General features: G+C 36.7%; 1 protein-coding gene and 1 long non-coding RNA gene across 5 annotated transcripts in view; one reads left to right on the top strand and one right to left on the bottom strand.

Moving 5' to 3' along the window:
* The window catches only part of EVI5 (ecotropic viral integration site 5), a 99,482-nt gene that overhangs the window by 56,273 nt on the left and 17,023 nt on the right, over window positions 1-26,186 (bottom strand). For 3 of the 4 annotated variants that reach the window (XM_088154235.1, XM_088154234.1, XM_088154237.1), the window contains 8 exons: window positions 25,130-25,347; window positions 10,539-10,728; window positions 7,332-7,556; window positions 2,464-2,538; window positions 1,384-1,509; window positions 816-959; window positions 484-573; window positions 288-385 (listed from right to left, as the gene is read on the bottom strand). In XM_088154235.1, coding sequence (XP_088010361.1) covers window positions 288-385; window positions 484-573; window positions 816-959; window positions 1,384-1,509; window positions 2,464-2,538; window positions 7,332-7,556; window positions 10,539-10,728; window positions 25,130-25,278 — 1,097 coding nt within the window. In that variant the 5' untranslated portion in view covers window positions 25,279-25,347. Of the gene's footprint in view, window positions 1-287; window positions 386-483; window positions 574-815; window positions 960-1,383; window positions 1,510-2,463; window positions 2,539-7,331; window positions 7,557-10,538; window positions 10,729-13,088; window positions 13,159-25,129; window positions 25,348-26,186 lie in introns of those variants that run through there. The other variant, XM_088154236.1, reaches the window with a different exon arrangement.
* Window positions 18,180-24,726, top strand: LOC148214155 (uncharacterized). Its single transcript, XR_015798464.1, has 3 exons — window positions 18,180-18,368; window positions 22,751-22,823; window positions 24,117-24,726. It is a non-coding gene; the product is annotated as an uncharacterized LOC148214155 (long non-coding RNA).

The raw sequence follows: 26,186 nt of genomic DNA, 5'->3' as shown, positions 1-26,186 counted from the left end.
TTCGACACATTCTAGCAAGGATGGTGGTTTACCTCCAGATAAGCCAATAGTTAGGGATCATAGTCTGTTATCTGGGAAGCCGGAGATCTTATAATAGCCTACATTTTCTATCTAGGGATGATAATAAACTCCTGGTAATATTACTGCCATATAAATTGATTTTCTAGAAACACATATTTAATAAAATTCACATAATTATGAAGGAAGTAAATGTCATAACTAATTTAATGATTCACATCTTTGTAATAATAGCACTGAAAGCATTTTTCAAGAAAAGAAATACCTACTTTTTCATCTTTTTTGCATTATATTTGACTTGGTAAGCCATTTGGATTAACTTGTCTGGTCCACCATCAAACTGATGTGGAACGACCTTTTGAAAGTGCTAGACAGAAAATTAGAGCATAGAGTCAGAAGTGAGAAATACTGATTTATACCCCACATGTCAAGTAATACAATACATTGGCATAACATTTAGCTTACCTGTAACATCCCTTCCATGTCAAGTTGCATTAATTCTGCTTGATTCATCTGAAGCAGTGCTACACCAACCCGAAACACAATCTCTAAACCCTGTGAATAATGTAATTATTTTATTCTAATAAGTATTTTATTCTAGATAATTATTTGTAATGTTTACTATTTAAGGAATTTTTAAAGTTGCTTTATACTGATATACTCGTTGGAAAATAATACTAAACTTCAACATAACAGCTAGATTCCATTATAAATGGGGATTGGAATTCAGCTACATAAGAAACACAAAATATTAACTAAACAGCCATCAATGTAAATTGAAAGTCACAATAACTTACCTCAGACATAAATATATCAAATATTCTTGTTGCAATTGGTAATGGGAAAGATGTAAGAAAAATAGTTAAGAACCATGAGGATGCATACATAGAGGTATGGAAACTCTGGGCCTGGAAATGCATATAGATCTCTGGAAGTTGCTCCTAAAAAAACAAAAAATCAAACAGCTGTTTGCAAGTAACCTTTCTGAAATATACATTTTAAGATATTTTACATTTTTAGAGATTTGAATTTGAAGTCCAACCCATCTAGAAGACATCATATGTCTGGCATAAAGTCATTAAGGACTACTTAAGAGTACATCACACCATTTTTATAACTAGAAGTGAAGCACTGTTATCTTATTAAGACACTTTATATAGGGAACACACCCAACATACCAAAGACAATGTTTTCCAAAAATGCAGATGACAGTACCACTGCTTTCTACATTCTATGCTTTGGGCATTTTTCTGCAACCACTGGATCCTTTTTGCAATTAATTAATGTTTATTCACTTAGCTTTTCTAATCTGCTTAAAAATACCCCAGATTAACTACACAATGGATTAACAGATCTTTAATGTACCTGTATCATGGATTCAAACTGATACATACAAAGGCCTAGCTCAGCCATACTTGGTTTGAAGAGTTCTCGAAGTCGATAATCTTGCATTAATTTAACAAACACACAAAATGCTTCCTCCTCTGGCATCTATTTTGAAGGAGATTACAATCACAGCTTAGAATTCTTAGTTACAAGCACTTCAAAAGTTCACAAGAAGTTTTCAACACCACTTAATTACAGGTGTAATTCAAGAGATGATCTGCAAAAATTACACCTGCCAAGATGTGTTAAACTGCAGCAGTAAGTATTGTAGTATCTAAAGGAGTGAAAAAAGAGAACTGCTGGTACTCTCAAGTCCTCACAACCTCCCTATGTAAAAGAAGCAAATAATGCTCAAAAGTCTCCTCTTTGCTCTCCCAATTTGGGTAAATATGTTATGTGATTAACATATGATCCTGGGTCTTTCTACATTAAATTCCCAACACTAATAATTTCTGGGCAATAAAAAACACTGAAATAAGTTTCTCTACTATTACCTAACACAGTACTCATATAAAACACTGCTGGAAGCAGTGCGATCTATGATGTCATGTTGATGGGAAAAAACCCTTGGTTTACAAACCACAATCGATTATTTCACCCACTGTTTCTTGCTAAGCTCAAATGCCAAACCATAGGATGGTTTAGTATTTTTGTGAATGAGATTTTACATGCCTTGCTGCAAGGTGTTAACATTCTCTAGAAATCTTCTCTCATAGAAGAGTTATTTCTATATTCTAGAACAATTCTGTACAAGAAAAAAAGTCAGATGTAACTGGGATTTCTCCCTTTTAGTATGCAAGGGGCCAATATATAGTTACCTGCATTTACAGTCCATCTCTAGAAGTGAAATGAACAAGGCCCTCAAACCTTGGCTCACTGCCAACAACTTAAGAGTGTGATTTGAAAAACACATACATCTGTGATAAATTATGACATCCCACAATATGAGGGAGTTCTAATTTGTAAATATTGCACCTCCTTTTATTATTACTTTATGAATCCTTTAAATGAAATAGTAGAATTTCAAGATAACTTTTGCAGTAGAGTGCTCTTTCCTACCTGCATAAGGAGTAGTCCAACAATAAAAGCACTTCCTTGGCAATAACCAACCTCACGATCCACTAAAGAATATGCCTTGAAAACATTAATAAGAAGTTAAAGTTTAGAAAGAATAATGAATACCCACATTGGCTTTCCCAAATAACTAATACCTTCTATATCCAGGGGTGAAGGTGCAATGCCACCAAGACACAGAAAATGGAAACAGTCATGCTCAGCTACCTATGCACGCCAGGTTTCCTTATTTTAAAAACATGTTTCCAATTCTTACTGCTGATAGATATAGATAGATAAATAGATATATTGTGCATGTATGCTCAGTGGCAGCTGACATCTGAAAGCCAACAACACAGCTGAATAAATTTTTCAATCAGTGAAGGGTTTTAATGTCTTTACCAGTTATGGTTAAAAGAAATAATGGAAATTGTTTGGCACTAATATCTATCACTATGGAACCCAGTTATTTGAGCTACAGAATTTAATGTAAACCAATTAACTTGCCTATATCTACACACTACAATGTGTACCAGCTACTAAAAGCTGTTCCTTTCTTACAACTGGCTGCAAGACAAAAACATCCTAGAAGTACTGTAGAAAGAACAGTTGTACAGAACTGCTAAAAGAGAAATGGATTAAAACTTTATTGGGTATCTGAGAAGAATTCAAGATCAAGTCAACCAGGGAAAGTGTGCAAAGCAACAGAAGGTGGTAAGGAAATGATTTAAGCTTCTAAAGGAGACCTGGCAGAAACAGGTGGCTATAAAGGTTGGAAGAGGCAGCATGCAAGGAATGAGGAAACAAGTCAGTGGCAGAAGAGCCTGGAAATCTGCTCAATTATCTCTCTGATTCTGTTAATGGAGTTAGTATGAAATAAGGACAAATGAGCTATGTGCAGTTTGTATGACAGGACAGAAAGAAGAGAGAAAACAAAGCTTATGCCTCTTGCTGTTTCTTAAAATGTACCTCAATACCTACTTAATGATGGGGAAATAATAGAGAGCAGAAATATGCAACCTAGTCGCCACTGAAAATAGCCCCCAGACCTCTGCATAAATTGATGGCAAATTGCAATCTTTAATTTGACAGAAAAGACAAATTACAGGAACACGACAAAGAATAACCACATTAATTATATTCAACTTTCATGCAATTTCAGTGTTAGTAAAATAGATTTCTGTCCTAGTTCCATTCACTTGGAGTGCAATTTCTGGCATCCACCTCAGAATTTAAATGCGGCCCTCACCCTCAAAAGGTTCCACACTCCAGTATAGTGTAATGACAAGGATGTGATTAACTTTCATTTAGTCTAGCAAAAAACCTGAGGTCCAGTTGGGAGCTTTCAAATATTCACTAACAATTTTCAGGCCTCAGTTAAAAAGGTTTTTGATCTTGGATGAGTATGAGTAGTAGCTGAACAAGGGGATTTTTAACAGGGAAGGAGATATATAGAACTTTAAAAAAAAATTAAATTAAAATACAGCTGCTCATTTGCTCAATAAAGAAAAAAAAAATCTCTGAGCTGGGCTGCAATTATATGCCCACTTACCAAGGAGTCAATCCAATTGATCTCAGTGACCTTAGTTCTGAACAAAATTGTATAGGAATGTACTACCTATCAATCAGGATGGAGTTCAATGGAAAAGGGCTGCTTTTAAAAGTTCAATTATTTACTGTCACATCCAAATCTGGCAATCCACATTTCTTGACACTTTCTACTGCCCTTGCCCAAATTGAAAACAACCCCCATTAAAGACTAAGCTTATTCAGAATTAGCATGAGGTTTACACAGCCTGTACAGCAGAATATAAAAAAGATAATTTGAGCTTTACAGGCAAGAGTCTCAAGTAAAGTACTTTAAATGTCCTAAGTCCTTCAATGCCACGATTAAACTTTGCAAGTTCTCTCTGGATTACTATTAATATCTCTCTGGAATACTGCCTTCCATCAACACATTTGCATTAATACTTTTGTGTTTCTATCTTTTTTTGGAAAAAACTATCAATTGATGATTTGTTGACAGAGAACCCATCTTCAATTCATACAGAAAATATAATGCATGATCAACTCATACATAAACCTGGAGTTTTCAAAGACAGCTTCAAATACTATAATCACAAATGCAAAACTATCATGTTTTAACAAACTGTGTGTTCTACCACTGAGAATGTTAGCATTTCAGCAAAATTATTCAGTTGAAAACTTCCCTTGAAATAAATTCATGATAAAAAGAGTATGTTAGAACTTTTAAAAGTAAATGAGCATGATTTCTAGTTTAATAGATGCAGTTAACCCAATTATATAAAAAGTATTATTTCCATTCAATCTTCTGGTCTCAGGATTCATGTACCGTAAGCAATTAATTTGATTACTACTATGGAGGTCTAATTTATACAGTCTACATAACTGCTGGCTTGACACATGATATTAAGCCAAAACAAAACAAAACACATTAAAACTTAGTATGATGTGAATAACCAGTTATAGTTTTATGCAGATAATGGGTAATATGATAATAGTAAATTATTCTACAAGTTTATGTTTTGAAGAATGTTTACATAATGAAATTAATTTTAATAACTTTCAAAATTTATTTAATAAAATGCAGTAATATTTCCATATTCCATGACAAGCACCATAACTAATTAGGATCCCAAGCATCATTATTCCCAATATATCAGAAAAAAGACAACAGTATAGAACATGGCTTGCTTGCATGTGACTGTAAGGTCACTGGCATTCAATGCAAGTTTAATAATACTAAGCTAGTTTGGTCAAAAATCAGCTTCCTACATTGCAGTCATTATCTTTGAGAGTTATAATCCAATTTATTTTCTCTAAAATAGATGGGTTTCTCCTTCAGTTAACTTTATATTAGCCAGCAGATACAATGTAAGAAAGGAAAGTGTTTCAGTTATACATATAATTCCAAAACCTCCAATTTGCTACATAAGACTTAGCTACCATCCTCTGACATACTATTCAAAAGGAAACCACAGTCAGCAATAAATGTTTCAATGCAATTACAGAGAATAAAATCAATGGCAGTTGATAGTTTATTGCCTTGGTTGTCTTAGGTATCTACAGCAGATGTGCCTACCTTTCAACAACAGTTAATTCTTCCCCCAATATCAAAGGTTTTAACTGAAACTGTGAAGCCTTTTGTATTTCCTAAAGGTCACTTCACATTTCTATTACAGTATTTCGCTTATGGATGGAAGTGTCTTTCTCACATATGAGCTATACACAAAGCAGGTTAGAAAATCATGAATTCTGCAGCATTTTCAGATCCACAAAACAAATACAGCTGAAATCCAACAAGTCTGGAGAACGCTATCTGGGGAAAGTTTACCAAAGTAGGGGAGTACAACTTCCATAACTTTGAGGGCTGCAATCATAAAGTAGATGGGGCAAGGACCTATTTCTGAGGGGGACCCAGAAACATTAAATGGTTAAAAGATTGCTTTAAGCATCTGTAAACCTTAAGATTATGTAAGTTTACACAAATTATTAAGATTACAGCTATGGATATTTGGACCATCTGGATCTGGAAATGCTCTATCTTCAGTTCTGAATGGGGTTACACTGCCCCCACTGAGATTGGTGTGACATTTGGGGGTCTTCTTGGGCTACAGCTCCTATTTGAGGAGCCAGGAAGGTTTTAGCAAAGAATTGTTTAGATTGCCAGTTGAGCCCATAAGGGAGACCCTTAAGGTAGTCACTATGCTTTGGTCATCTCGCATTTGGACTACTGCAATACACTTTACAGGAGGCTGCCCTTGAAGACCATTGGAAGCTGTGGCTAATCCAGAATGAAGTGGCATGTGTAGTTATGATGGGCCTCAATATGCTCATGTAACACCTCTGTCCTAGGACATGCACTGGTTACTACTAGTCTTCTAAGTGCAAATCAATGTGCTGGTTATCACCTATAAAGCTCTTAATGGTATATAGTCTAGTTACTTCAGAGATCCCCTGTATTCCATAGTTGCTGCCCATCCTATATAATCCATTAGTGTCAGCATGCTCCAGCTTCCATCAATTAAGCAAGGCCATCTGATGGGACCCAGGAAGCGAGCCTTCTCTATCATAGAGCCTGCCCTCCAGAATGACATCTCCCTAGAGATTTGTACATCCTGCACCCTGACTTTACTTAGATGAGCCCTTAAGACCTGCCTCTTTTTCCAGGTCTTTGGCTAGAGTGGATGGCAGGCCACTTGTGGGTTGTCTGTTTGTGAGATGGTTGTTGTTTTCTCTGTTCTTTTTGCAGTTTGCATTGTGTGGATTTTGTTTTAAATTTTGTGTTATCATACACCACCTAGAGTTATAATGGAGTTGGACAGCTTATAAATTTAATAACAAAGAAATAATTAATAATTAAGAAAGCCATTTTGCCCCTTAAACTACTCCAAACTCCAAAAAATACAAAAAGGGAACAAAAGTGTGGCCCCACTTGTTATGGAAGAGACTTGGCAATGCAAAAGGGATATCCATGAGCCACGTGACACTCCAGGCCACACCTTTTGCACTCCTGATCTAAAACAAGTACTAGCTCTTTTTTAGTGAAGTTTAAGGAGGTCCTATAAGTTAATGTCCCATAAATACTTTCATTAGCTATCACCCACATTGTACAGCAAAGCAAGGCAAATCACTGTGCTTTATTAGTTATATACACTGAAACAAGAACCCTAAGTAAGGCTGAAAGACTTTAGCATATCGCATCAGCAAGGGTTGGGCATTAGGTGGTCATAGTCTTTTCCCCACCTCCAGCATCTAGTATTCAGAAGCAAATGAGTATAAATAATAGAATTTGTATGGCTAAAGAAAACTTTTTTTTCTTATCCATTAAAAGGTCTGGATTGCTAACTTACCTTCATTACATTAAATAAAACCTCCTGCCCAAGGCTATCTTTTTCTTTAAAAAAGTCATGTTCAGGATACGTTCTAGCAATGTCTCTTCTTATGAGCTTTTCACAAGGTGAAGTCATTTTCAAGAGTTCTGAATATTGATCCTTAATTGGCATATTTTGAGCTGTGCACAAAAGCTGCCAAACTATTGCTCGGAAGTGATGTGGTATCCCTTTTCGAACAAGTTCCTAAAGTAGCAAAAAAATGTAAAAATCCTGATGAACTTTATTTTTACAGCTGAATTAACCCAAAGTAGACAATTTAGCAAACAGACTTCAAAGTTATGGCAAAGTTCTTAACTTTTTACAAGATGGTGAGAATAGAAATCTACATAGTAATCTAAAAATAAAAAAAAAAATCACTGGGCAAATGCAAACCAGATGGCTTACCTACAGTTAAAATTCTTCTACTGTTGTTGTCTTAACAATATTATCAACCACATAGTGAAGAACAAGGAGGATTTTATGAAATAGGGATAAACAACCTGAAGGTCCAGGGCTAGATACAGTCCCTAATTCCCCTCTAAAATTTGCCATTTATAGGTAAATTTTAACACTACAGAAAGGGAGAAATTTTACATGTATAGAGAATAATCATTTAACTGTATTAGGTTTAATTAATTATAAGTTTAAATTGATTTTTTTCAAATTTAGTTCTTGTTTGGATCCCATCCCACTTTGTCCTGATTCATTTTTCAGATGAAGCTTCTGTCATACAATTCAAAAGCTACATTTAGCTATGATGTCGTGGTCAAGGCATCAGGCTAGAAACCAGGAGACTGTGAGTTCTAGTCCCCACTAGGCACAAAGTCAGCTGAGTGACCTAGGGCCAGCATTCTCTCTGTCCTAGGAAGGAGGCAATGGCAAACCACTTCTGAAAAATCTTGCCAAGAAAACTGCAAAGACTTGTCTAGGCAGTCTCCAAGAATTGGACACGATTGAACAGATTAAAAAAACAAAAAAAGAAAGTTCTCTATCTGTAGAACAGTGAAATCTCAGCAACAATCAAGTTATCTCTACAGGTCCAACACTTCCTAGTACAGTACTGAGCAACAGCAATTTAGAATTCCATTTCAAAGATACTATATTTGTGCATATATGAAAAATTACAAAATCAAAACCGTAATCCTATGCACAGACCATTTAAATTCCTCAGCAGCTGGAGAATTTTTCTGCTGCACAGAAAGAAAAAATAGTGCAGCTGCTCTGATAGCTGCAATAACTTACTGAATCAACCCTCTAAAAGAGCTAATTATTCAGAAGCAAGGAACTGCTTTAATGAATAGCATAGAGCAGGAGGTCCAAAGCACTTCAGATTATTTTCAAAGGGAGTTCTGACCTAATAAACAGACCACATCGTCCATAGCTTGTCTGACTACATTTACTAAAGGTCTTCCTTCAAGATTTCTACCTTTCTTAAATAAGGCAGACACTACACAGGAGCGCTCTTAATTCTCCCTTGTCTCAAAGGGCCTAACCATGAAGGCTTGTTTAGTAGTGAATTTAAACCAGTGTTTTTCAAATTTGGCAACTTTAAGATGTGTGGACTTCAACTCCCAGAATTCCCCAGTCAGCATGGGTCCACACATCTTAGAGTGGCCAAGTTTGAAATACACTGATTTAAACTTTTTTTTTTTTTTAAAGAACAGGACAAAGCCTAGTGTATGCAGCCAGGTTTTAATAATTCAATTTCAGACATATTTTTATTCTATTTCACTCTATTTTTTCTGGTAATTTGCAGCTATTAAATGGCATTTCATAAATAAATTCTAGTACTTTTTAAAATTATACATAAAATAGTGATAATATGAAATAAAATCGTCCATGTTTAGAAATACACCAAGTCAAGAAATAAACATGTAAAAGGTTGTCCCAATACAGGCAAACCTTCAGTTTTCAGAATTCTGTGAAAATAATAAAAAGGATCAGAAGCAGAAACTGCTATTAATGATACTAGTGCACATTTAAAAAGTTAAACTGATTAGATGTTTTAATGGGGGGCTTGGTTTTTCTCATTTTCCCCCCTGAAATTATTGTTTTCTGCATCTGTTTGGCACAGTGAAGGACAAAGTACACCATACACGACTTTCCTTTATCTTGATGGTTTTTCTACTTTCAGCATTAACTTTTTGCTTGCCTCCTTCTCCTAAACAATAAATGTATAATGATTATCTGACACCAAACATACTTTTATAGGCAAACCAAGTGATATAAAGACATTCATAAAGTAAACAAGTGACTATATTTATACAAGATGTAAATACTGAATATTGTATCAATTTTACTTTTTGTCAACATTTTTTTTTTTTCCTAGAAAACAAAACTCCACCCTCCCAATTGCTTCAAATTTTTCAGAAATGTTACAACTCCATTTGGAGCACTGCAGTAACATCATGTTGTTCTTACACTTGCGCTATAAATTTCATCCACACAGTATGGATTACTGTTTTAACATTTAGTCGTCCTCTGATTTTACATCATCTTGACTGATGAAAAAAGTTCTGGAGAAACTGAAAGCTTGCACATTCTTTTGGATGGTTATAAATTTGGTTGTTCCAGTGAAAGTATAACTCAGCTATGGATTTCTTTCCCCCACTCCCATTTATAGAGATCAATCTGGTAAACTTTATATTTTTTTAATATCCAAATCCAGTTGCTCACAGGGTTAAGCTCACACATATATTACCTCTTACCATTATTATTATCGTCCCTGAGGAAATCTTTTGTGAGTTCCACAGACAGATAATTAAGAAGTGAACACTGATTTCATTTCATATATTATTTCTGAAACCTGAAGTGTTTAGTAGCTATGAAACTATTTAACTACACACACAGCCTTCCATTTTATAATTTTTTTAAAAAAAACTGAGTGGTGTTGGCCTTCCCCAACCAGACAGCCCTCAGATATGCTGGAATACACATCCCATAATTCCCACTCTCCAGGACTAATGGCCATGCTGGCTGGCAGATTACCGAAGGTGAAGTCCAATATATCAAAAGAGGCCAGTTGGAGAAGGCTAAACTATATCCCTTCATCTCCAGTCATGCTTCATATAATCTGTTTTCATTGAGTTCAGTACAGGCTACACCAAAAGACGTCCTGAACTGCCAGAGTGGGAGGCATAATATTTCTAAAACTAATAAATATTGAATTAACAACACTCAACAAACCTTAATCTGTTTCTCTTTCTTTTTGCGTACATCTTCCCATTCATTTACTATTCTCCCCCAGAGGATCCAGGAATCTTCTTCAAGATGGCTAAGATTGCTAGAAGCTGATGAGCTAGACACAAGTGAGGACCCACTGTTTCTTCTTGATCCATTTACTGATCTCAATGATTTGCTGTCAGTCTCCAGCAACCTGCAGGAAAAACAAAAACTGGGTTTCTCTGCCTGTCAAAATATTTGTGCAGTGTTTCTTTACTTAAATGACAATCACATTTATTTGAAGTTAAAAAAAAAAACTTTTTTTTGCCTTTGATTAAACAGAACAAAAAAAAATAGAAAAAGAAAAACATTATATATGGACTACTCATGCATATATTATATATACATGCATAAGAAGCAGGTATATATTATAATATATATTATAAATTCTACATAGAAATCTCAATAAAACATGACTATATTTAATTGTAATCATCTATATGTAATTTATGTTTCTAAGCAACTTGTTCATAAGTCACAAGCAACCTCAGCTCTTCAATCCTATGAGTAATCAGTACCTTTCCAACACTGAATTCTCTAGCAATAAGAATGGCATGGAGAATCTATTTCCACTGTCCAGCTATCAATTTCCATATAATAAGTAAATAGTTCAGAAGAATACAATCATGCAAGTTAAATTAACATATATTTCTTCCAAGAATTTAACATTAACATTATTTCATGATAAAAGAAAAATCATCATCCGATAATTGATCTAATTCAAAAACCCAGCATCTATTCAACTCTTCCTCCTCACCCTTGAGAGCCAACATAGGAAAAGAAGGGGTTCTGCCAGGTTTTGGGCAGGAAGAGGGTTTGGATTTTTTGCAGCGGGCTGGCGTCCTGGATGAGGGGGGTTACCTGAGGCAAGGATGGAAAACAGTTGTTTTATTATAGGCTAGAATCGTGCTAGGGGTTGTATTTTATCTCTTTTTATACTATGTTGAGTATATAAAACCTTATCCTCCTTTGTTACTTTTAATAAAGTTGATTTAAAAAAAAAAATCCTAGAGCTGACTGGTTGCCTTCTAGCACCCACCTTAGCTTGGCTGGGCTACACACTACCAAAAGATCTGTTTGATTTCCCTTCCCGTAGCTGAGCCAGACCCAGGGTGGGTGAGGATTTCCTCTTCAATTCTCCCCTGATTTCCCCAGAGGGCTGGTGTAGGATTGAGAATCTGGATTATAACTGGGGGGGGGGGGTGGCAGGAAGGGAACCTATTTTTCCAGTTGCTGTTCACCCCCACATGCAGGTTAGCTCTAACCCCGTGTGTGGGGATGGGTTGTTTTGACCCTTGTGCACCGTATTACAGTAAGCATTTTTAGTTTGTTCTGTTTAGCTGCAGGATCTATTGTCCTGCACTATACTTGCCTAGTTCATATGATAAAGCTATCAGTGTGCATGATGTGACAAGGGGTTTGTTTTTCAGCCAGCTTCTCATAGATCCTAATGCTGTTTTTGAATGGAGAGAAAGAGAGGCCCAAGGTCACCCAGCTGGCTTTTTGTGCCTAAGGGAGGACTAGAACCTGAGTCTCACCTCTGCTCATCCTGTACGTTAACCACTGTATCACACTGGCTCTCAGTCAAATGATATGCATATGGGTATAATTCAAGATGCAGGGAAACCAAAGCCCTCGTCTTAAACTGAAAACAGCATCTTTTTCAAAATATTTTGGGATTGAAGAACCCCATAAAAATTTATGGAACCACATTCTGATTTTTCAGAAAGTTTTCCAGATATGTATTTGGATATTCTACAAAAACTACATAGTATCCTGGCAATGACATAGCATTATAAATTTTTTGAAAATGAAAACTTATCTCTTCAGGAAAACTACAGATCTTATAATTCCCAGTTAGAAATTTAACTTTGGGGGCCTGGGAAGAGTGCAAAAGAAGCACAGGCACCTTATACATTTCAATGCATTTCTCAACAGATTAAATGGACTATGGCTTGTAAATGTCAGCCTTTCTACGCAGGCATTGCGAGTCCTCTTACCATCATGGTCATCTGCCATGAAAACTGATCAGGAACAGAAAAAAATTAACATCTCCCTTGCCATTGATTCCATCATGTTATTGTCTCTCCACTCCTGTATTCGTATTAACAGCTTTCCCCCAACCCCCAACCCCATTTTAAGAAATAAGTTTACTAATAATATATGTAGTTCTACACGATTCATGAAAAAGCTTCTGCAATATTCTTTCCCTCAATTTTCAAGTGGCTTAACAGATACTATGCTACTTCTTTGATTTTAATAATATAGGTGCGAAATTGTGATGAAAAATTCATCTGCTTTTGGTTGACATGGCAAAATTGCAAGGCTCTATTCCAAGAAGCCCTGTTCATTAGAAGCTTCACAACAAACAAGTCCAAACTCCAGACAAGCTTAGAAAATGGAATGTATATTCTAAAAGCAAACAAAACTTTTAGCTCTAACCTTATAAAACTGCAATGTAGAAAACACTCATATTGCAAAATATTGATCATTATTCTATGATGTAAATCTTACCTTGGTAAGTTCATAGCTTTTTAAATTCACAACATCGAGTTTAATGCCATAGGCACAAAGTAAACCATTTCATTTCCATTAATGATTTACCTTTTACAAATAATATTAATTATTCACTAGGACTGAACCAAACCAACTACCTTGAAGGGAAACTTAACCCATTCTTTAACTTGATATTTCTACAAAAAGTATGTAGTTTCTATTACTGGTCCAGAGAAAATATCTGTTTCCTCTTTTTATTTATTTGTACACACACACACAATCTGTAAACTCTTCTGTATGTACTCAGATCAAAAGGTTCCCCCCATCCAACACACACAGCAATAATTTTAGAATTCCACTCACACATTTATCAAATGTAGACAGGTAATTCCTCATGTTTCCAAGGAAATGAGTTTATATTTTTAAGAGAGGGCAGCAGCCAATTCATCCAACTTGTTAACAATATTGCTTTGGTCCCTACACTAAACAAAAGATGGTTACATTTGAAAAAATAAACCCTAAGCAATTTATAAAAAGTGTATCACAATCTGAGAAATTTTCCAAAGAACAAGTTAGTACCCAAGTGCTGAAACAGGATAAAACTCAAAACCTGCTAGGTGGAGAAAAAGTAGGCTGAACGTGTGAAACATGTTTGTTTCGGAAAGAGACAGTGAAATCAACCAGCTGACATTGGTCTAAACCCCAACAAGAAGAAAAGTATTTTAACATAGGAAATGAGGACAACCTATAAAGAACTAAGTGAAGCATAACAAGTCAGCTTACAAGGTAGCAGACTGCCTATGTTGCCTTTGCTGTCATTTATCATTAACTGACAGGCTAGAGCAGATCTGAATATATAGACAGACAAGAAACAATTCCCTTCTCAGTTATTTATCAATAGTAGCAATCCTTAACTACCATATTTATCAGCATATAACACGCACCTTAATTTTAAGAAGGAAGTTTGAGTAAAAAAACCCTTAAATTTAAAAGAAATGACTTGGAAGCAAAATAAAGGGAGCTCTGAACTTTTTGTTTATTAATATTTATACCACTTGTAAGATAAATACGTAATATGAAAGAAAAAGCACCTCTTTTGTGTGTTGTAGGCTGGCTGTGTATAGTGTGTGGGTACCATTAGCGTTTGTTGTGTGTAGTGTGTGGTAATGGTAATCTGTTTCTTACCATACTGGTACTTATTCCCTCCCTTCCTGCTTACCTGTCTGCGGGGGGGGGGTGTCTCTCGCCAAGAGCAGAGGGGGTTGTGTGTGTCTTGCCAAGAGCAGAGGGGGTTGTGTGTGTGTGTCTCGCCAAGAGCAGAGGGGGTTGTGTGTGTGTGTGTGTCTCGCCAAGAGCAGAGGGGGTTGTGTGTGTGTCTCGCCAAGAGCAGAGGGGGTTGTGTGTGTGTGTGTGTGTGTCTCGCCAAGAGCAGAGGGGGTTGTGTGTGTGTGTCTTGCCAAGAGCAGAGGAGGTTGTGTGTGTGTGTGTGTGTGTGGGTGCATGTCTCGCAGAGAGCAGGGTGTGTGTGTGCATGTCTCTTGTGACAGCAGAGGAGACATGGGCTTCAAACAGGAAAGCCAGGAATTCCTGGGCAGAGCAGGGCGCCTCCGCCGCACCGAGCCTCTAACTTTGCCCAGGCTGAGGGACCAGACAATCTGGAAAGGTGAGCGTGAAAGGTGAAATGCTGTGCTGCGTCGCCTCAGTGAGGGGATCAGTGCTCCTCCGAAGGCTGCACAGCGGCATTGGGAGCATGGGAGAGTCCAAAGTTCTCCAGACTCAGTGCGTCAGACCAAACAACAAAGAGCAGATCCGTAGGGTCAGAGGCTCGGTGTGGCGGGAAGCACCCCGCTCTGCCCAGGAGCTCCTTGCTTTCATGTTCAAAGCCCATATCTCCTCTGCTCTCCGCGAGTCTCTCAAAATCACTGAGCAGCAGAGAAGGAATAAAAACCGCACAAATGCGCATGCACGTGTGCACACACACATTGGCGCTAACTCTTCCTCCTCCAGGCGCAGCGCGCTTGGGACAGTGGCTGGTTTGCAAAGTGGGAGGCCCAGGGAATGGGTGGCGTGCGGCTCCCTGCCCACCCCGTTTTAGCAAACCAAGGAGCCCTGCGGATCTGCTCTTTGCGCTTTGCTCTGACACGGTCCCCAGACTCTCCCGTGCTCTCAACGGCACAGTGGAGTCCCCGGGGGAGGGGGCTGCCCCTCCATGCCAAAGTTTCTCCGGCGGGAAGGAGGGAGGAGTGGGCGAGGCCGCGGGGAGCCAGAGGAGAAGCTGCGTCTTCCACACTCGCCAGTCCTGGGGCGATCCAAGAGGGGTCAGGTGCAGCTGTCAGTGGGCGTTGTGCAGTGCGCTGCAGGCTCCACACCTCCCTCTGTGGCCATCTGGAGCAGCAGTGCTGGGTTGCGGCAGCTGCTAAAAAAGAAATGCTCTCCCAGCTGCTAGCGCTTTGCTCTCCCAGCCTTGAGGTGAGAAGCTGCGAGGCATATCGGCATATAACACGCAGCTAGGATTTCAGCCCCAAATTTTAGGGGAAAAAGTGTGTGCTATATGCCGATAAATACAGTATATGCTGGATTAAAGAAAATTTGGACCACCACATAAAGATTTGTATGTGTGTGGTGAAACTGGGTTTAGTGGTCAGAAACAGCATAATTTCTTCTAAGTTTATTTTGGAGATAAAAATATATGTACTTTAAAACCACGCTGCCAACACCTTGTTAAGATACTTAAGAGTTATTATACTGAGCTTACTTGCTCTCTTAACAATTGTTTCCCTGGTTCAGGGGCAACATGGAGTTGTTATATTCTCTCACTGATTCAGAGAATCAGGAGTGTATAAAAAAAATTAAAACTCTATTTAATCATAACATTAAAGGAATAAATAGTATGGATACAGAATGAGAGCTCATTTTTTCACAAGGGCCATCAATGTTTCTTTTCCTTTCACATAAACTGCCTCATTTTCTTTACTTTTTTCTTTTCTTTTCCCTTCCTCTTTTTCCTTTAATTGAAAAAAAGAGTCACTTTTTGTGAGATGCGCGGTATCTAATTTTGAAATATAAATAAATAAATAAATAAACTGTCCATTGCATTTCTGCATGGCTTTGGGCTAGTCATTCTCTCTTAGGCCAGCCTACCTCACAAGTTGTTCTTGTGGAGAAAATGGGAGGACAAAGCTCTATATATGACACCCTGAGCTCCTGTAGAAAAAGTGAGATCTTAATCTAATAAATAAATAATATAAACAATGCCTCCTATATTTGAATTATTAGAGACCTTCAAAAAAATTAACGAAAATATTTAAGTGGCCAAAATATATTATATAGTTTTTTAAAGGATATCAAAGGAATTATTTTTCCAACAACAAAATGTCCAAATACTGGGCCTAGACAAACAATAAATGCTGTTATATATAAAATAATCAAAGTCAACAAGGGGTTCCTTCTAATGTAGAAATAATTTTTTGAAGAATAATTGATTAGCTGAAGACATATTTTGGTTCACTGTATTTATACTGTGAAGGATCTCATAGACCTTTAAGTAGTGCTTAAAATAGTTTCTACTGTAATTCCCTCACAATACAGAATACCAATTTAGTTAGTTCAAGATTTTAAAAAACTACCCTTTTGTAATAATAATCCAATGCATTATTGTACAGGACAGAAGCCCAGCTAGGTGGCAGCATCTGGCATATCTTGTCCGGTCTAAAAAAGCTAAGCAGGGAAAGACCTGAGTCAGATGGGAGACTTCCAGGAACCCCTGAGGCTTAGGCTAGACTAAAAAGACAAACGTCCCAGTAAAAGACAATGTCAAACCATTTCCATGTTGATGCCAAGAAAATTCCATGGAATTGCTCCTGAAGCCACTAGGAAAAGGAGTTTATATACCTTATCTACAAGACAAGAGGCCATATTCTTCATTCATTAAAGGAACATAAATTTAAGAAATTATCTAAGTCAATGTTTTTCAAACTTGGCAACTTTAAGATGTGTGGACTTCAACTCCCAGAACTGGGAATTATGGGAGATGAAGTCCACACATCTTAAAGTTGCCAAGTTTGAAAAACACTGATATAAGTGACCTCTTATACAAATGACAGTTTTGAGCATACTTGCTTAAACTGTTGTTCTTTGTTGTTTTACATTAACATCCATACAAAAAATTAAATATCCAGGCAATTAAGTATGAAGTGAAGTTTGTGATATGTCAAATGCATAGGTGTTAAATGTTATTAGCCTTTGTCAAGGTCTTATTTAAATAATCCAAAAAAGTAATTGTTCAAAGCAAATTTAAATAATAGTACTTTTAGAACATTAATATGTGTCTTCCAGTCTTAAAATTGTTAATTAATATACCAAAATGGAGAGCTTCTGCCTTTTAGGATCGACTGTCAACGACTCTGGGCAGCTACTTAGTAGGGTGGCAATGAAGGCTTTGGAAAAAATATTCAAATGCCATGGTGTGTCTATACCTAGAAAGATCAGAATCATGCAACCAATAGTTTTATCCATGATACTCTGTGGAAACAAAAACTGGCCCTGAAGAAGCAGGATAGAAAGAATATTAATGCTTCTGAACTTTGGTTTTAAAGAAGATTCTTGAGAGCAGCATGGATGGCCAAGAAAATAAACAAATGAATCATAGGACTCATAAATCCAGATTTCTGACTCAAGACACAAATGACCGAACTCAAATTATCATATTTTGAATAAATTATGCAGAGATCTATATTTCTTAAGAAGTCTATAATTCTGGGAAATAGAAGGAAAACGAAGAAGAGGACTGCCAGCAACAAGGTGGATGGACTCAAATTACAGCAGTGATAGGTATACCACTGGAAGACCTGAAGGACCAAATTAGGGACAAATTATCCTGTAGAAGATCTATCTATGTGGTCACTAAGAGTCAACCTGATTGATCACATTCAAAAAGCATTACAAAGATTTTGAAATAAAGTAGAAGAAACTTAAAAGAAAAAAATGTTACATTTCACAATCCTGAATACAGATGCAGCGGGCTCAGATTTCAACAAAGTACAAAGGTTTTCTTAAAAAAAAAAAAAAACACACAAGCAACCAAGGCTTCCGGTGGCAATGGCGGGTTGAATGCATCTCTTCCTTGAGCTCTGCTCAAAGGGACCGTCGACACGGCGTTTAAGGCCGATGGTCAGGCAAGCCCCCTTGAGCCTGAAGATTTCTCCAGAGTTAAGGAAAACACCTGAAATTGATCATATGTCCTCCAGACGGCTGTTCCTGGCAAGGAGATCATGAAGTGGAGGTTTTTGTGATCCCCTGGTGAGTGAGCAGCTGGGAGGCAGCATTTTCATCCAGTTCCAAGCTGCACCGAAGCCAAAATTCAAACCGACTCTAGATCCAACCATTCCATTTCTTAATTTTTATAGATTACCTTTTTATAGTTAGAGAGAGGCTTTTCTTGGGAACAGAGGGCTATTTCCTCTTGGCAATTATAGGTATTTCAAGGGAATATTTATCTTTTTTTAACTGTTTGCTTATTTGTTTCACCTAAAAAAGCAAAGAGTAACAGAGTTGGAACTGTGGACTCTTAAAGAAACAAAGAAAAAAATTCTTTTTTTCTTCTACTTTTTTATTAGTAATTTTTTATTAGTAATTCTTTTTGGTGAATCTGCCTTTGGCATATTTTGCTAGACTTTACGCATCTACGTGAGAAAGTTGTCCTTTTTTTATCTACTCTGTGCTGATTGGGGCAGTTCATATAAACAAGTTAATGGAAAATTTCTAGGTTTTTTTCTTTCCGGAGATATTATTTTCAACCACTAGAGTGTGATATTGCCTGACTAATCCACTAACTGAAAGATTCTTTTGGTGGACTTCTCACTGGCAATTTTATGGTTATATTAATTTAAAAATGACTTCCAAAAGACCCTATACCTTTGCAGATTTGATTTTTTGAGGCAGGTGTTTGAAGACTTTTCAGCTAAAGTTATACAGACTATAGATGCCAGATTTTGGAACACTAGAACAAAAATTGGATTAAAAAAAATAGAGAAGATGGATGCTGTTGTAAAACAAGTTACTGATAAAGTACAAATACTGGAAAATAGAATGGATGCTAAAGTCACAGAAATAGAAAGAGGATTGGATAATTTTGCCCTACTTGAACTTAGAGAGAACAAATTCTGTTTAAGAGCAATTCCTGAAAATGCTCAAGAGAATGTCAGACAATTGGTTGTGATGCTCTGTCCAACTTATTAAGCTGGGAAGAAAAGAGGATGGATCAAGAAGTGGACAAGATGTATTGTATAAACTCATGCTTTGCAACTGTCAGAAAACTTCCTAGAGATGTTATGGTTTACTTTTTGAGATGGTCAACAAGAGAACAAAGTACTACAGACTCACTTTGATTCTAGACTAAAAATTGGTAATACAGATATAATTGTATTAAAAGAAATACCTACTAGAATCTTGAGAAAGAGAAAGGAGTATACTTTTTTGACAGAGATTTTAAAAAAGAACAAGATCCTATTCCGTTGGGATAAATGAAGGTGTGAATTTTACCTTCCAGCAACAAGGATTGATTAAATTCTGTCCAAAAGGCCAAAGATTTCCTGGGAAGATACGGATTGGAATGACAACAAGAATGAGAGGGGAAGGCCTTGCAGAGTCAACAACAATTGGAGGAAGGGCTTGATGAGTGGGTTGTTGAGACAGGTACTACAGTTAAAGACTTCGATAAAATCTTTTCTTAATTATGGATTATAAATACTTAATGTGGAATATTAATGGTGCAAACCATCCCGCAAAAAGACAAAAAATCTTTCATTATTTGAGAAAATTAAATCAGGATATAATTTGTCTGCAGGAAACTCACATCAGAAAAAAAGATAAAAAATCCTTGATTTACAAAACTTTAGGTGAAGAATTTATATTGGCAAATATTTAAAAAAACAGTGGAGCTGTTTTATGTATTAAGCCTTACTTGAAACCACAACTTTTATCTGATGAAAGAGGTAGATATGTTGCAGTTGAGACTGAGTTGCAAGGAATTAAATCTATAATTGTTGGATTATGTGTTCCTAATGAAGATAAAAGTAAATGTTTTAAATACCTGATGGATCAGTTGTCGCCTTTTCCATATGAAAATTGGTGCTTGATGGGAGATTGGAATGGAGTAACCTCACCTCAGATAGACAGGTCCTCCAGAAAGGGAATTAAATTTAACCAAGGGAAACTAAGTCTTTTTTTGACTTGATTGAAAACTTGACTCCGACAGACTCTTGGAGACCAAAAAAAGGGAATGCTAAGGAATACACCTTTTTTTCAGAAAGACATAAATCGTTTTCTAGAATTGATATGATATGGATCTCAAAGACTTTGCAGATAAGATTAGTAGAATGGATATTTTACCAAAAACTTTTTCAGATCATAATCCAGTTACACTGATACTTAAGAAGAAACCTACAACATTTAAGTGGAGATTAAATGAATCAATATTGCAAAAAGAATTAGTAGTAAAAGAATGTAAAAAGAAGCTAAATATTTTAATAACAATTTGAATAAAGGAACAGGTTTAAAAATGGTTTGGGATGCCAGTAAAGCAGTGATGAGGGGTTACTTCATTCAATACAACCGTGAACTTAAAAGGAAACATCAAGGAAAAATTCAAACTATTCTAAATGAAATAAAGATAAAAGAAGACAGCTTACAAAAATCACCAAGAAATACAGTGGAACCTCGGGTTACGAACGCTTCTGTTAACGAACTTTTCGGGTTACGACCAGCTCCGGCTGCAAAATTTTGCCTCGGTTTGCAAACTCCGCCTCGGGGTACGAACAGGATACGCGGCCATTTTCCCTCCCGTGACACGGTCCGCGGCCATTTTTCTGCCCCTGACACGTGGTCCGCGGCCATTTTTCCGCCCCTGACACGTGGTCTGTGGCCATTTTTCCGCCCGACACGTGGTCCACGGCCATTTTTCCGCCCGACACGTGGTCCATGGCCATTTTTCTGCCCCTGACACGTGGTCCGCGGCCATTTTCCACCCCTGACACGTGGTCGTAGGGAGGGGAACTCTCCCTCCAAGCAATAGCCGCCTCCCTGTCTTCCACGCCAGAACGGATTAATGGTAATTACATTGAACCTTATGGGGAAATTTGCTTCAGGTTGCGACCAATTCAGGCTGCGACCAGAATCACGGAACGAATTAGGTTCGTAACCCGAGGTTCCACTGTACTGATATCTTGCACCAAATTAAGCTTCTACAACAGCAACTTTCTATGTTAACTATAATAGAAATATGAAACTATAAAAGAAATAGAGACAAATTTAAAATATACAAAACAAAGAACATTTTGAATCTGCAAATAAACCAGGGAGATCGCTTGCATATCAAATGAGAAAGGAGAGAGACAAGAAAATGATAATGAAAATACAAGAAGGAAATGTTACACTCACAGATAATGTAAGCAACTAAAAATCTTTTCGTAACTTTTTTCAAATCTGTATAAAAGACAAGAACTTTCACTAAATCATATTGACACATACCTAAAAAGACAAAATTTACTAAAACTCTCACAGTCTCAAAAACAAATTATGAGCAATCCTGTGACCACCTTTGAAATATCAGAAGCTATCAAAAAGACTAAAGTAGGGAAAGCCCCTGGACCAGATGGGTTAACAAGTTCTTATTATAAATGTTTTGAAGATGAACTGTTATTACCACTTAAGCGGGTGATGAACTCTGTTTTAGGGGGCTCAGCAATACCAGAGACTTGGAAGGAAGCTAATATGGTGTTATTGCCAAAAGAAGGTCAAGATCTAACTATGACTAAAAACTAAAGACCGATCTCTTTGTTAAATAACAATTATAGGAGATTGAAAAAGATTTTATCAGACTTTATATATGAAGATCAATGTGGCTTCTTACCTAAAAGACAACTGAGAGACAATGTAAGAATTGTACTAGAAATAATAGAATATTTGCAACATCATAATGAAAAGCAAGCAGCACTGATTTTTTTGGATGCAGAGAAAGCTTTTGGTGATTTGAACTGATCATTCTTGTTTAAAGTTTTGGAAGATATGGACTTTGGTGAGAACTTTCTGCAAGGGATTAAATCAATATATACTTCCCAAAAGGCAAGTATTATCGTTAATGATGAATTTACAAAAGCATGTAAGATACAAAAGGGGACACGACAGGGTTGTCCCTTGTCACCTCTACTTTTTATTTTAGTCCTGGAAGTGTTAAATAGAGATATTAAACACTTGTGAATATAAAGGGTGTGCACATCAAAAAAGAAGTTTTTAAATTGAGAGCCTTTGTGGATGATTTAGTTTTGATTTTACAGGAACCTCAAAATGGAATTGAATGTTTAATGAAGAACTTGAAAGGTTTTGGTGCACTTGCTGGATTTAAGGTAAATAGACAAAAAACAAAGATGTTGGTTAAGAATATGACTATGAAAGATCAAGAAATATTGATGAAGAAGTCTGGCTTCAAAATTGAAAAAAAGGTTAAGTATCTGGGAGTTACATTGACCAATATGAATTGTATATTATATCAAAATAATTATGTTAGAGTCTGGAATGATATTAAAAAGGATCTATTAAGATGGGGTAAACTGCAACTGTCATTGTTAGGTAGAATCTCAGTGATTAAAATGAATTTTTTACCTAGAATGCTTTTTCTCTTTCAGACAATACCGATATTGACAAATGATGTACCATTTAAACAACGGCAGAAAGATATTTCTGAATTTGTGTGGCAAGGTAAAAAAACAAGAATAAAACTTTTATAGGATGCCAAAAAAAGAGGTGGTTAGGTCTTCCAGATTTAAAGTTATACTTTGATGCTTGCTGTCTGGTATGGATGAAAGAATGGATGACTTTACAAACAAGAGGATATTGGAATTAGAAGGACATGAGTTAAGATTCGGATGGCATGGATACTTATGGTATGACAAAGTGAAAGCTAATATTGATTTTAAGAATCACTTTATCAGACATTCCATACTGAGAATCTGAAATAGATATAAGGTAAGATTATCTCCAAAAATTCCTCTATGGTTGTCACCCCAAGAAGCTTTCTACAGAAGAGAAATGACAGTTAAACAACCATGGTTGACATATGCAATTTTGTATCGTTTTCTGAAGGAGAACCTAACCTGAAGAAGAGATAAGAATTAGAATTGGAAGGTTTTGTTTGCCAATGGTTTACATACACACAGTTGCTGGAAAGATTTAAACTAGATAAGAAAAGCTATGAATTTACCACTGAGAAAACTGAGTTGGAATATGCTTTGTGTACTAATGATGAACATCTTATTGCTAAAATGTATAAACTTTTGTTAAAGATGAATATGTTAAAGATTGTATGGTTAAATGGGCAAAAAACTTTGGATATAACATAATGTTGGACCAGTGGGAAAATATGTGGAATAAAGGGTTAAAGTTTACTCTTAATTATATGTTAAAAGAAAATTTCTATAAAATGATGTGCCATTGGTAGCGGTTCGAGTCCAGCCTTCGCGTTAGCAAGGTGAGCTCCTGTTTCCTCCCCAGTTCCTGTCAACCCAACAGTTCGAAAACTCACATGAGTAGATAAATGGGTACTGTCACTCCAGTGGGAGGAAAAATGCTGGCGGCGCCTTGCAAAAAGGAGTTGGGAGCAGTTGCTGGTAGGCGCGAAAAACCGTGCGCGCCCGAAAAGGGCGCGAAGCAACAGAAACCCCGCCTCCTGCGCACACCAGCTGGGCTCTGCTCTAGGAAGGAGGCTCTGGCAAACCACTTCCGAAACACTTGCCTTGAAAACTGCAAGGACTCGTCCAAGCAGTCACTGCAGAGTCGGTAACGACTGAGCGCAGATTAAAAAAAAAAAAAAATTGTCACAGATGTATAAAGGAACCTCAAATGTCTGTTGGAAATGTAATCAATGTGAAGGTACATTCTATCACTTATGGTAGACTTGTGAAAAGGCTAAGAAATATTGGAATATGATATGTATTCTGATTCAAAAGATTATGAAAATAGACTTGGAACTGAAACCAGATACTTTTCTTTTAGGTATGATGGATAAACAAATGGAAAGACAACACGGAAATTTATTTCTTTATATAACTGCGGCGAGACTCCTACATTCACAAAAATGGAAGGATTTACAAATACCTACTGCTGAAGAATGGACACTGAAATTAATGGAATTGGCCGAGATGGCGAAACTCACCGCTTTGCTCAAAGACAGGACACTGTCTAACTTTGTCTCTAATTGGAAATCACTCTTAGACTTTTTGCTTGATACTCAAAAAAATGCAACTTTGATTTTGGGATTTGCTGATTGATGTTATACTTATAGAAATATCTTGTACAAATCACATGTATTATCCAAATAGATTGATTTTAGGAATCTTCCTAAATATTAGATTAAAAACTGTTTTTTACTGTGTAAATGTTTAGATATTAGAGTAAGAGGCGAATATATTCTGTATCTATACCTGTACCAAGGAAAGCCGGAAGCTACTCTTTCTTTCTTATGCCCCCTCTTCTCCCCCCCCCCTTTTTCTTTTCTTCCTTTCCTTTTTCTTGATTTTTCTGTATTTTAACTTTTTTGGAAAACATAATAAAATTTATAATAATAATTTAAAAAGCAACCAAAATAATGTACTTGTCATATACTCCCAGAAACATACAACATTATGTTTCTGCAAGTATATGACAAGTACATTATTTTGGTTGCTTTTTTATTCTAACTCATTTGGAAACACATGTATGTTGTTGCTAGTTTGGTTGCTTATTTATACTAACTCATTTGGAAACACATATATGTTGTTGCTAGTCACTCTGAGCCATATGTTGAGTAAGGTCGCTATATAAATTGATTAAATAAATAAAAAGCTTCAAAACTGAACAAGTGATGGTGGGACAAAGCAAATAAAACTTCTGACAGGACTTGAGTCAGTTTATTTTATATCTCTGGAGCATAATACAAATATCTAAAAGAAGCTTTATTTTAAAGTATACCAAATTAACTTGAGATGCCTTTCCACTACAATGTAAATGTCAAAGTGATTATCACTTACCTGTTTTGTTCTTCTAATTTAGCCAGTAACTCTATATCATCAGGACTCAACTCTGCAGGCGATGATGGAGACAAAGCTGGAGTGGAGTGTGTGGTAGAGGAGGATGTAGTGTGTAATGAAACAGATGGACTCGCCACCTGACTGGCCATTTGACTGACAGTGTTCTTCACCCATGAGAGAGTAGAACTGAACCTCCCTGCAACCTTTTCTGTCGCCACCTGAAGGAGGGGGGAAAACATTATACAACTGGCGTTAATAATTTTCTCCCCATCTTTGTCTGTCTTCTTCCCTGCCTTTCCTTAATACTCCTGCAAAAAGTCACATAAGTACAAATTTGGATAATGCAACTGATGAATCAAAAGGAGCAGAAATTATCTCTCCCTTACATATTACCCCACAAAAGCCATTTCAAAGTATTCCCTTAGATTTAACGATGCTCTAGTACGTGTTAAACAAGTAAAAGCAGAAAAAGCTTTGTAAGAAAAGCATGTGCCTGCAAGTTCAGGAAAGCAATATTTTAAATCAGTAGATATGGCAACACTTCATGGAGAAGATCTATCTAAGTGGGCTAATTATCTCCACTACCTGCTCATATACGCTAACTTTACCTTTGCAGAGAACCAGTACTACCTCATATTCACAATAACTTCTCTTCATAATCTCCTGGAGGTATTACCTGACAGAAAAGAACCAGCTTGTATCTATTTACACAACTGAGACATGACTCAGTTTCAACAGGCTCTATTGCAACAGGTGGGGTTGAACGAGGAAGAGTCACTGAGGCACAGCTAAGCAAAGGATGGGGGATGCTATAGGAGGCTACGAGGGGAAGCCAGGACAGGAAAAGGTCATACCTGGTTTGTTGAAACACTGAATATTTGTATTCCATATTAAAGTAATTTATTAAAGAGTTTACTCCTCTAAGCCTAAACAGGCGGCAACAATTAGCTGATCCTGATGGATCTCAAAAACCTAAGCAAGGTCCCTACCTGAACAGGAAATATCAGGAAATTCCATGGTTGCAGGTTAGACTGGAAAATCAGGAAAATATCCGGGA

This window comes from Python bivittatus, unplaced genomic scaffold, assembly GCF_059951505.1.
Source record: "Python bivittatus isolate LINGU-HERP-01145 unplaced genomic scaffold, Pbiv_v1 ctg000700_np1212, whole genome shotgun sequence".
NCBI lineage: Eukaryota > Metazoa > Chordata > Lepidosauria > Squamata > Pythonidae > Python > Python bivittatus.
This window is presented reverse-complemented; position numbering and strand designations above follow the sequence as displayed.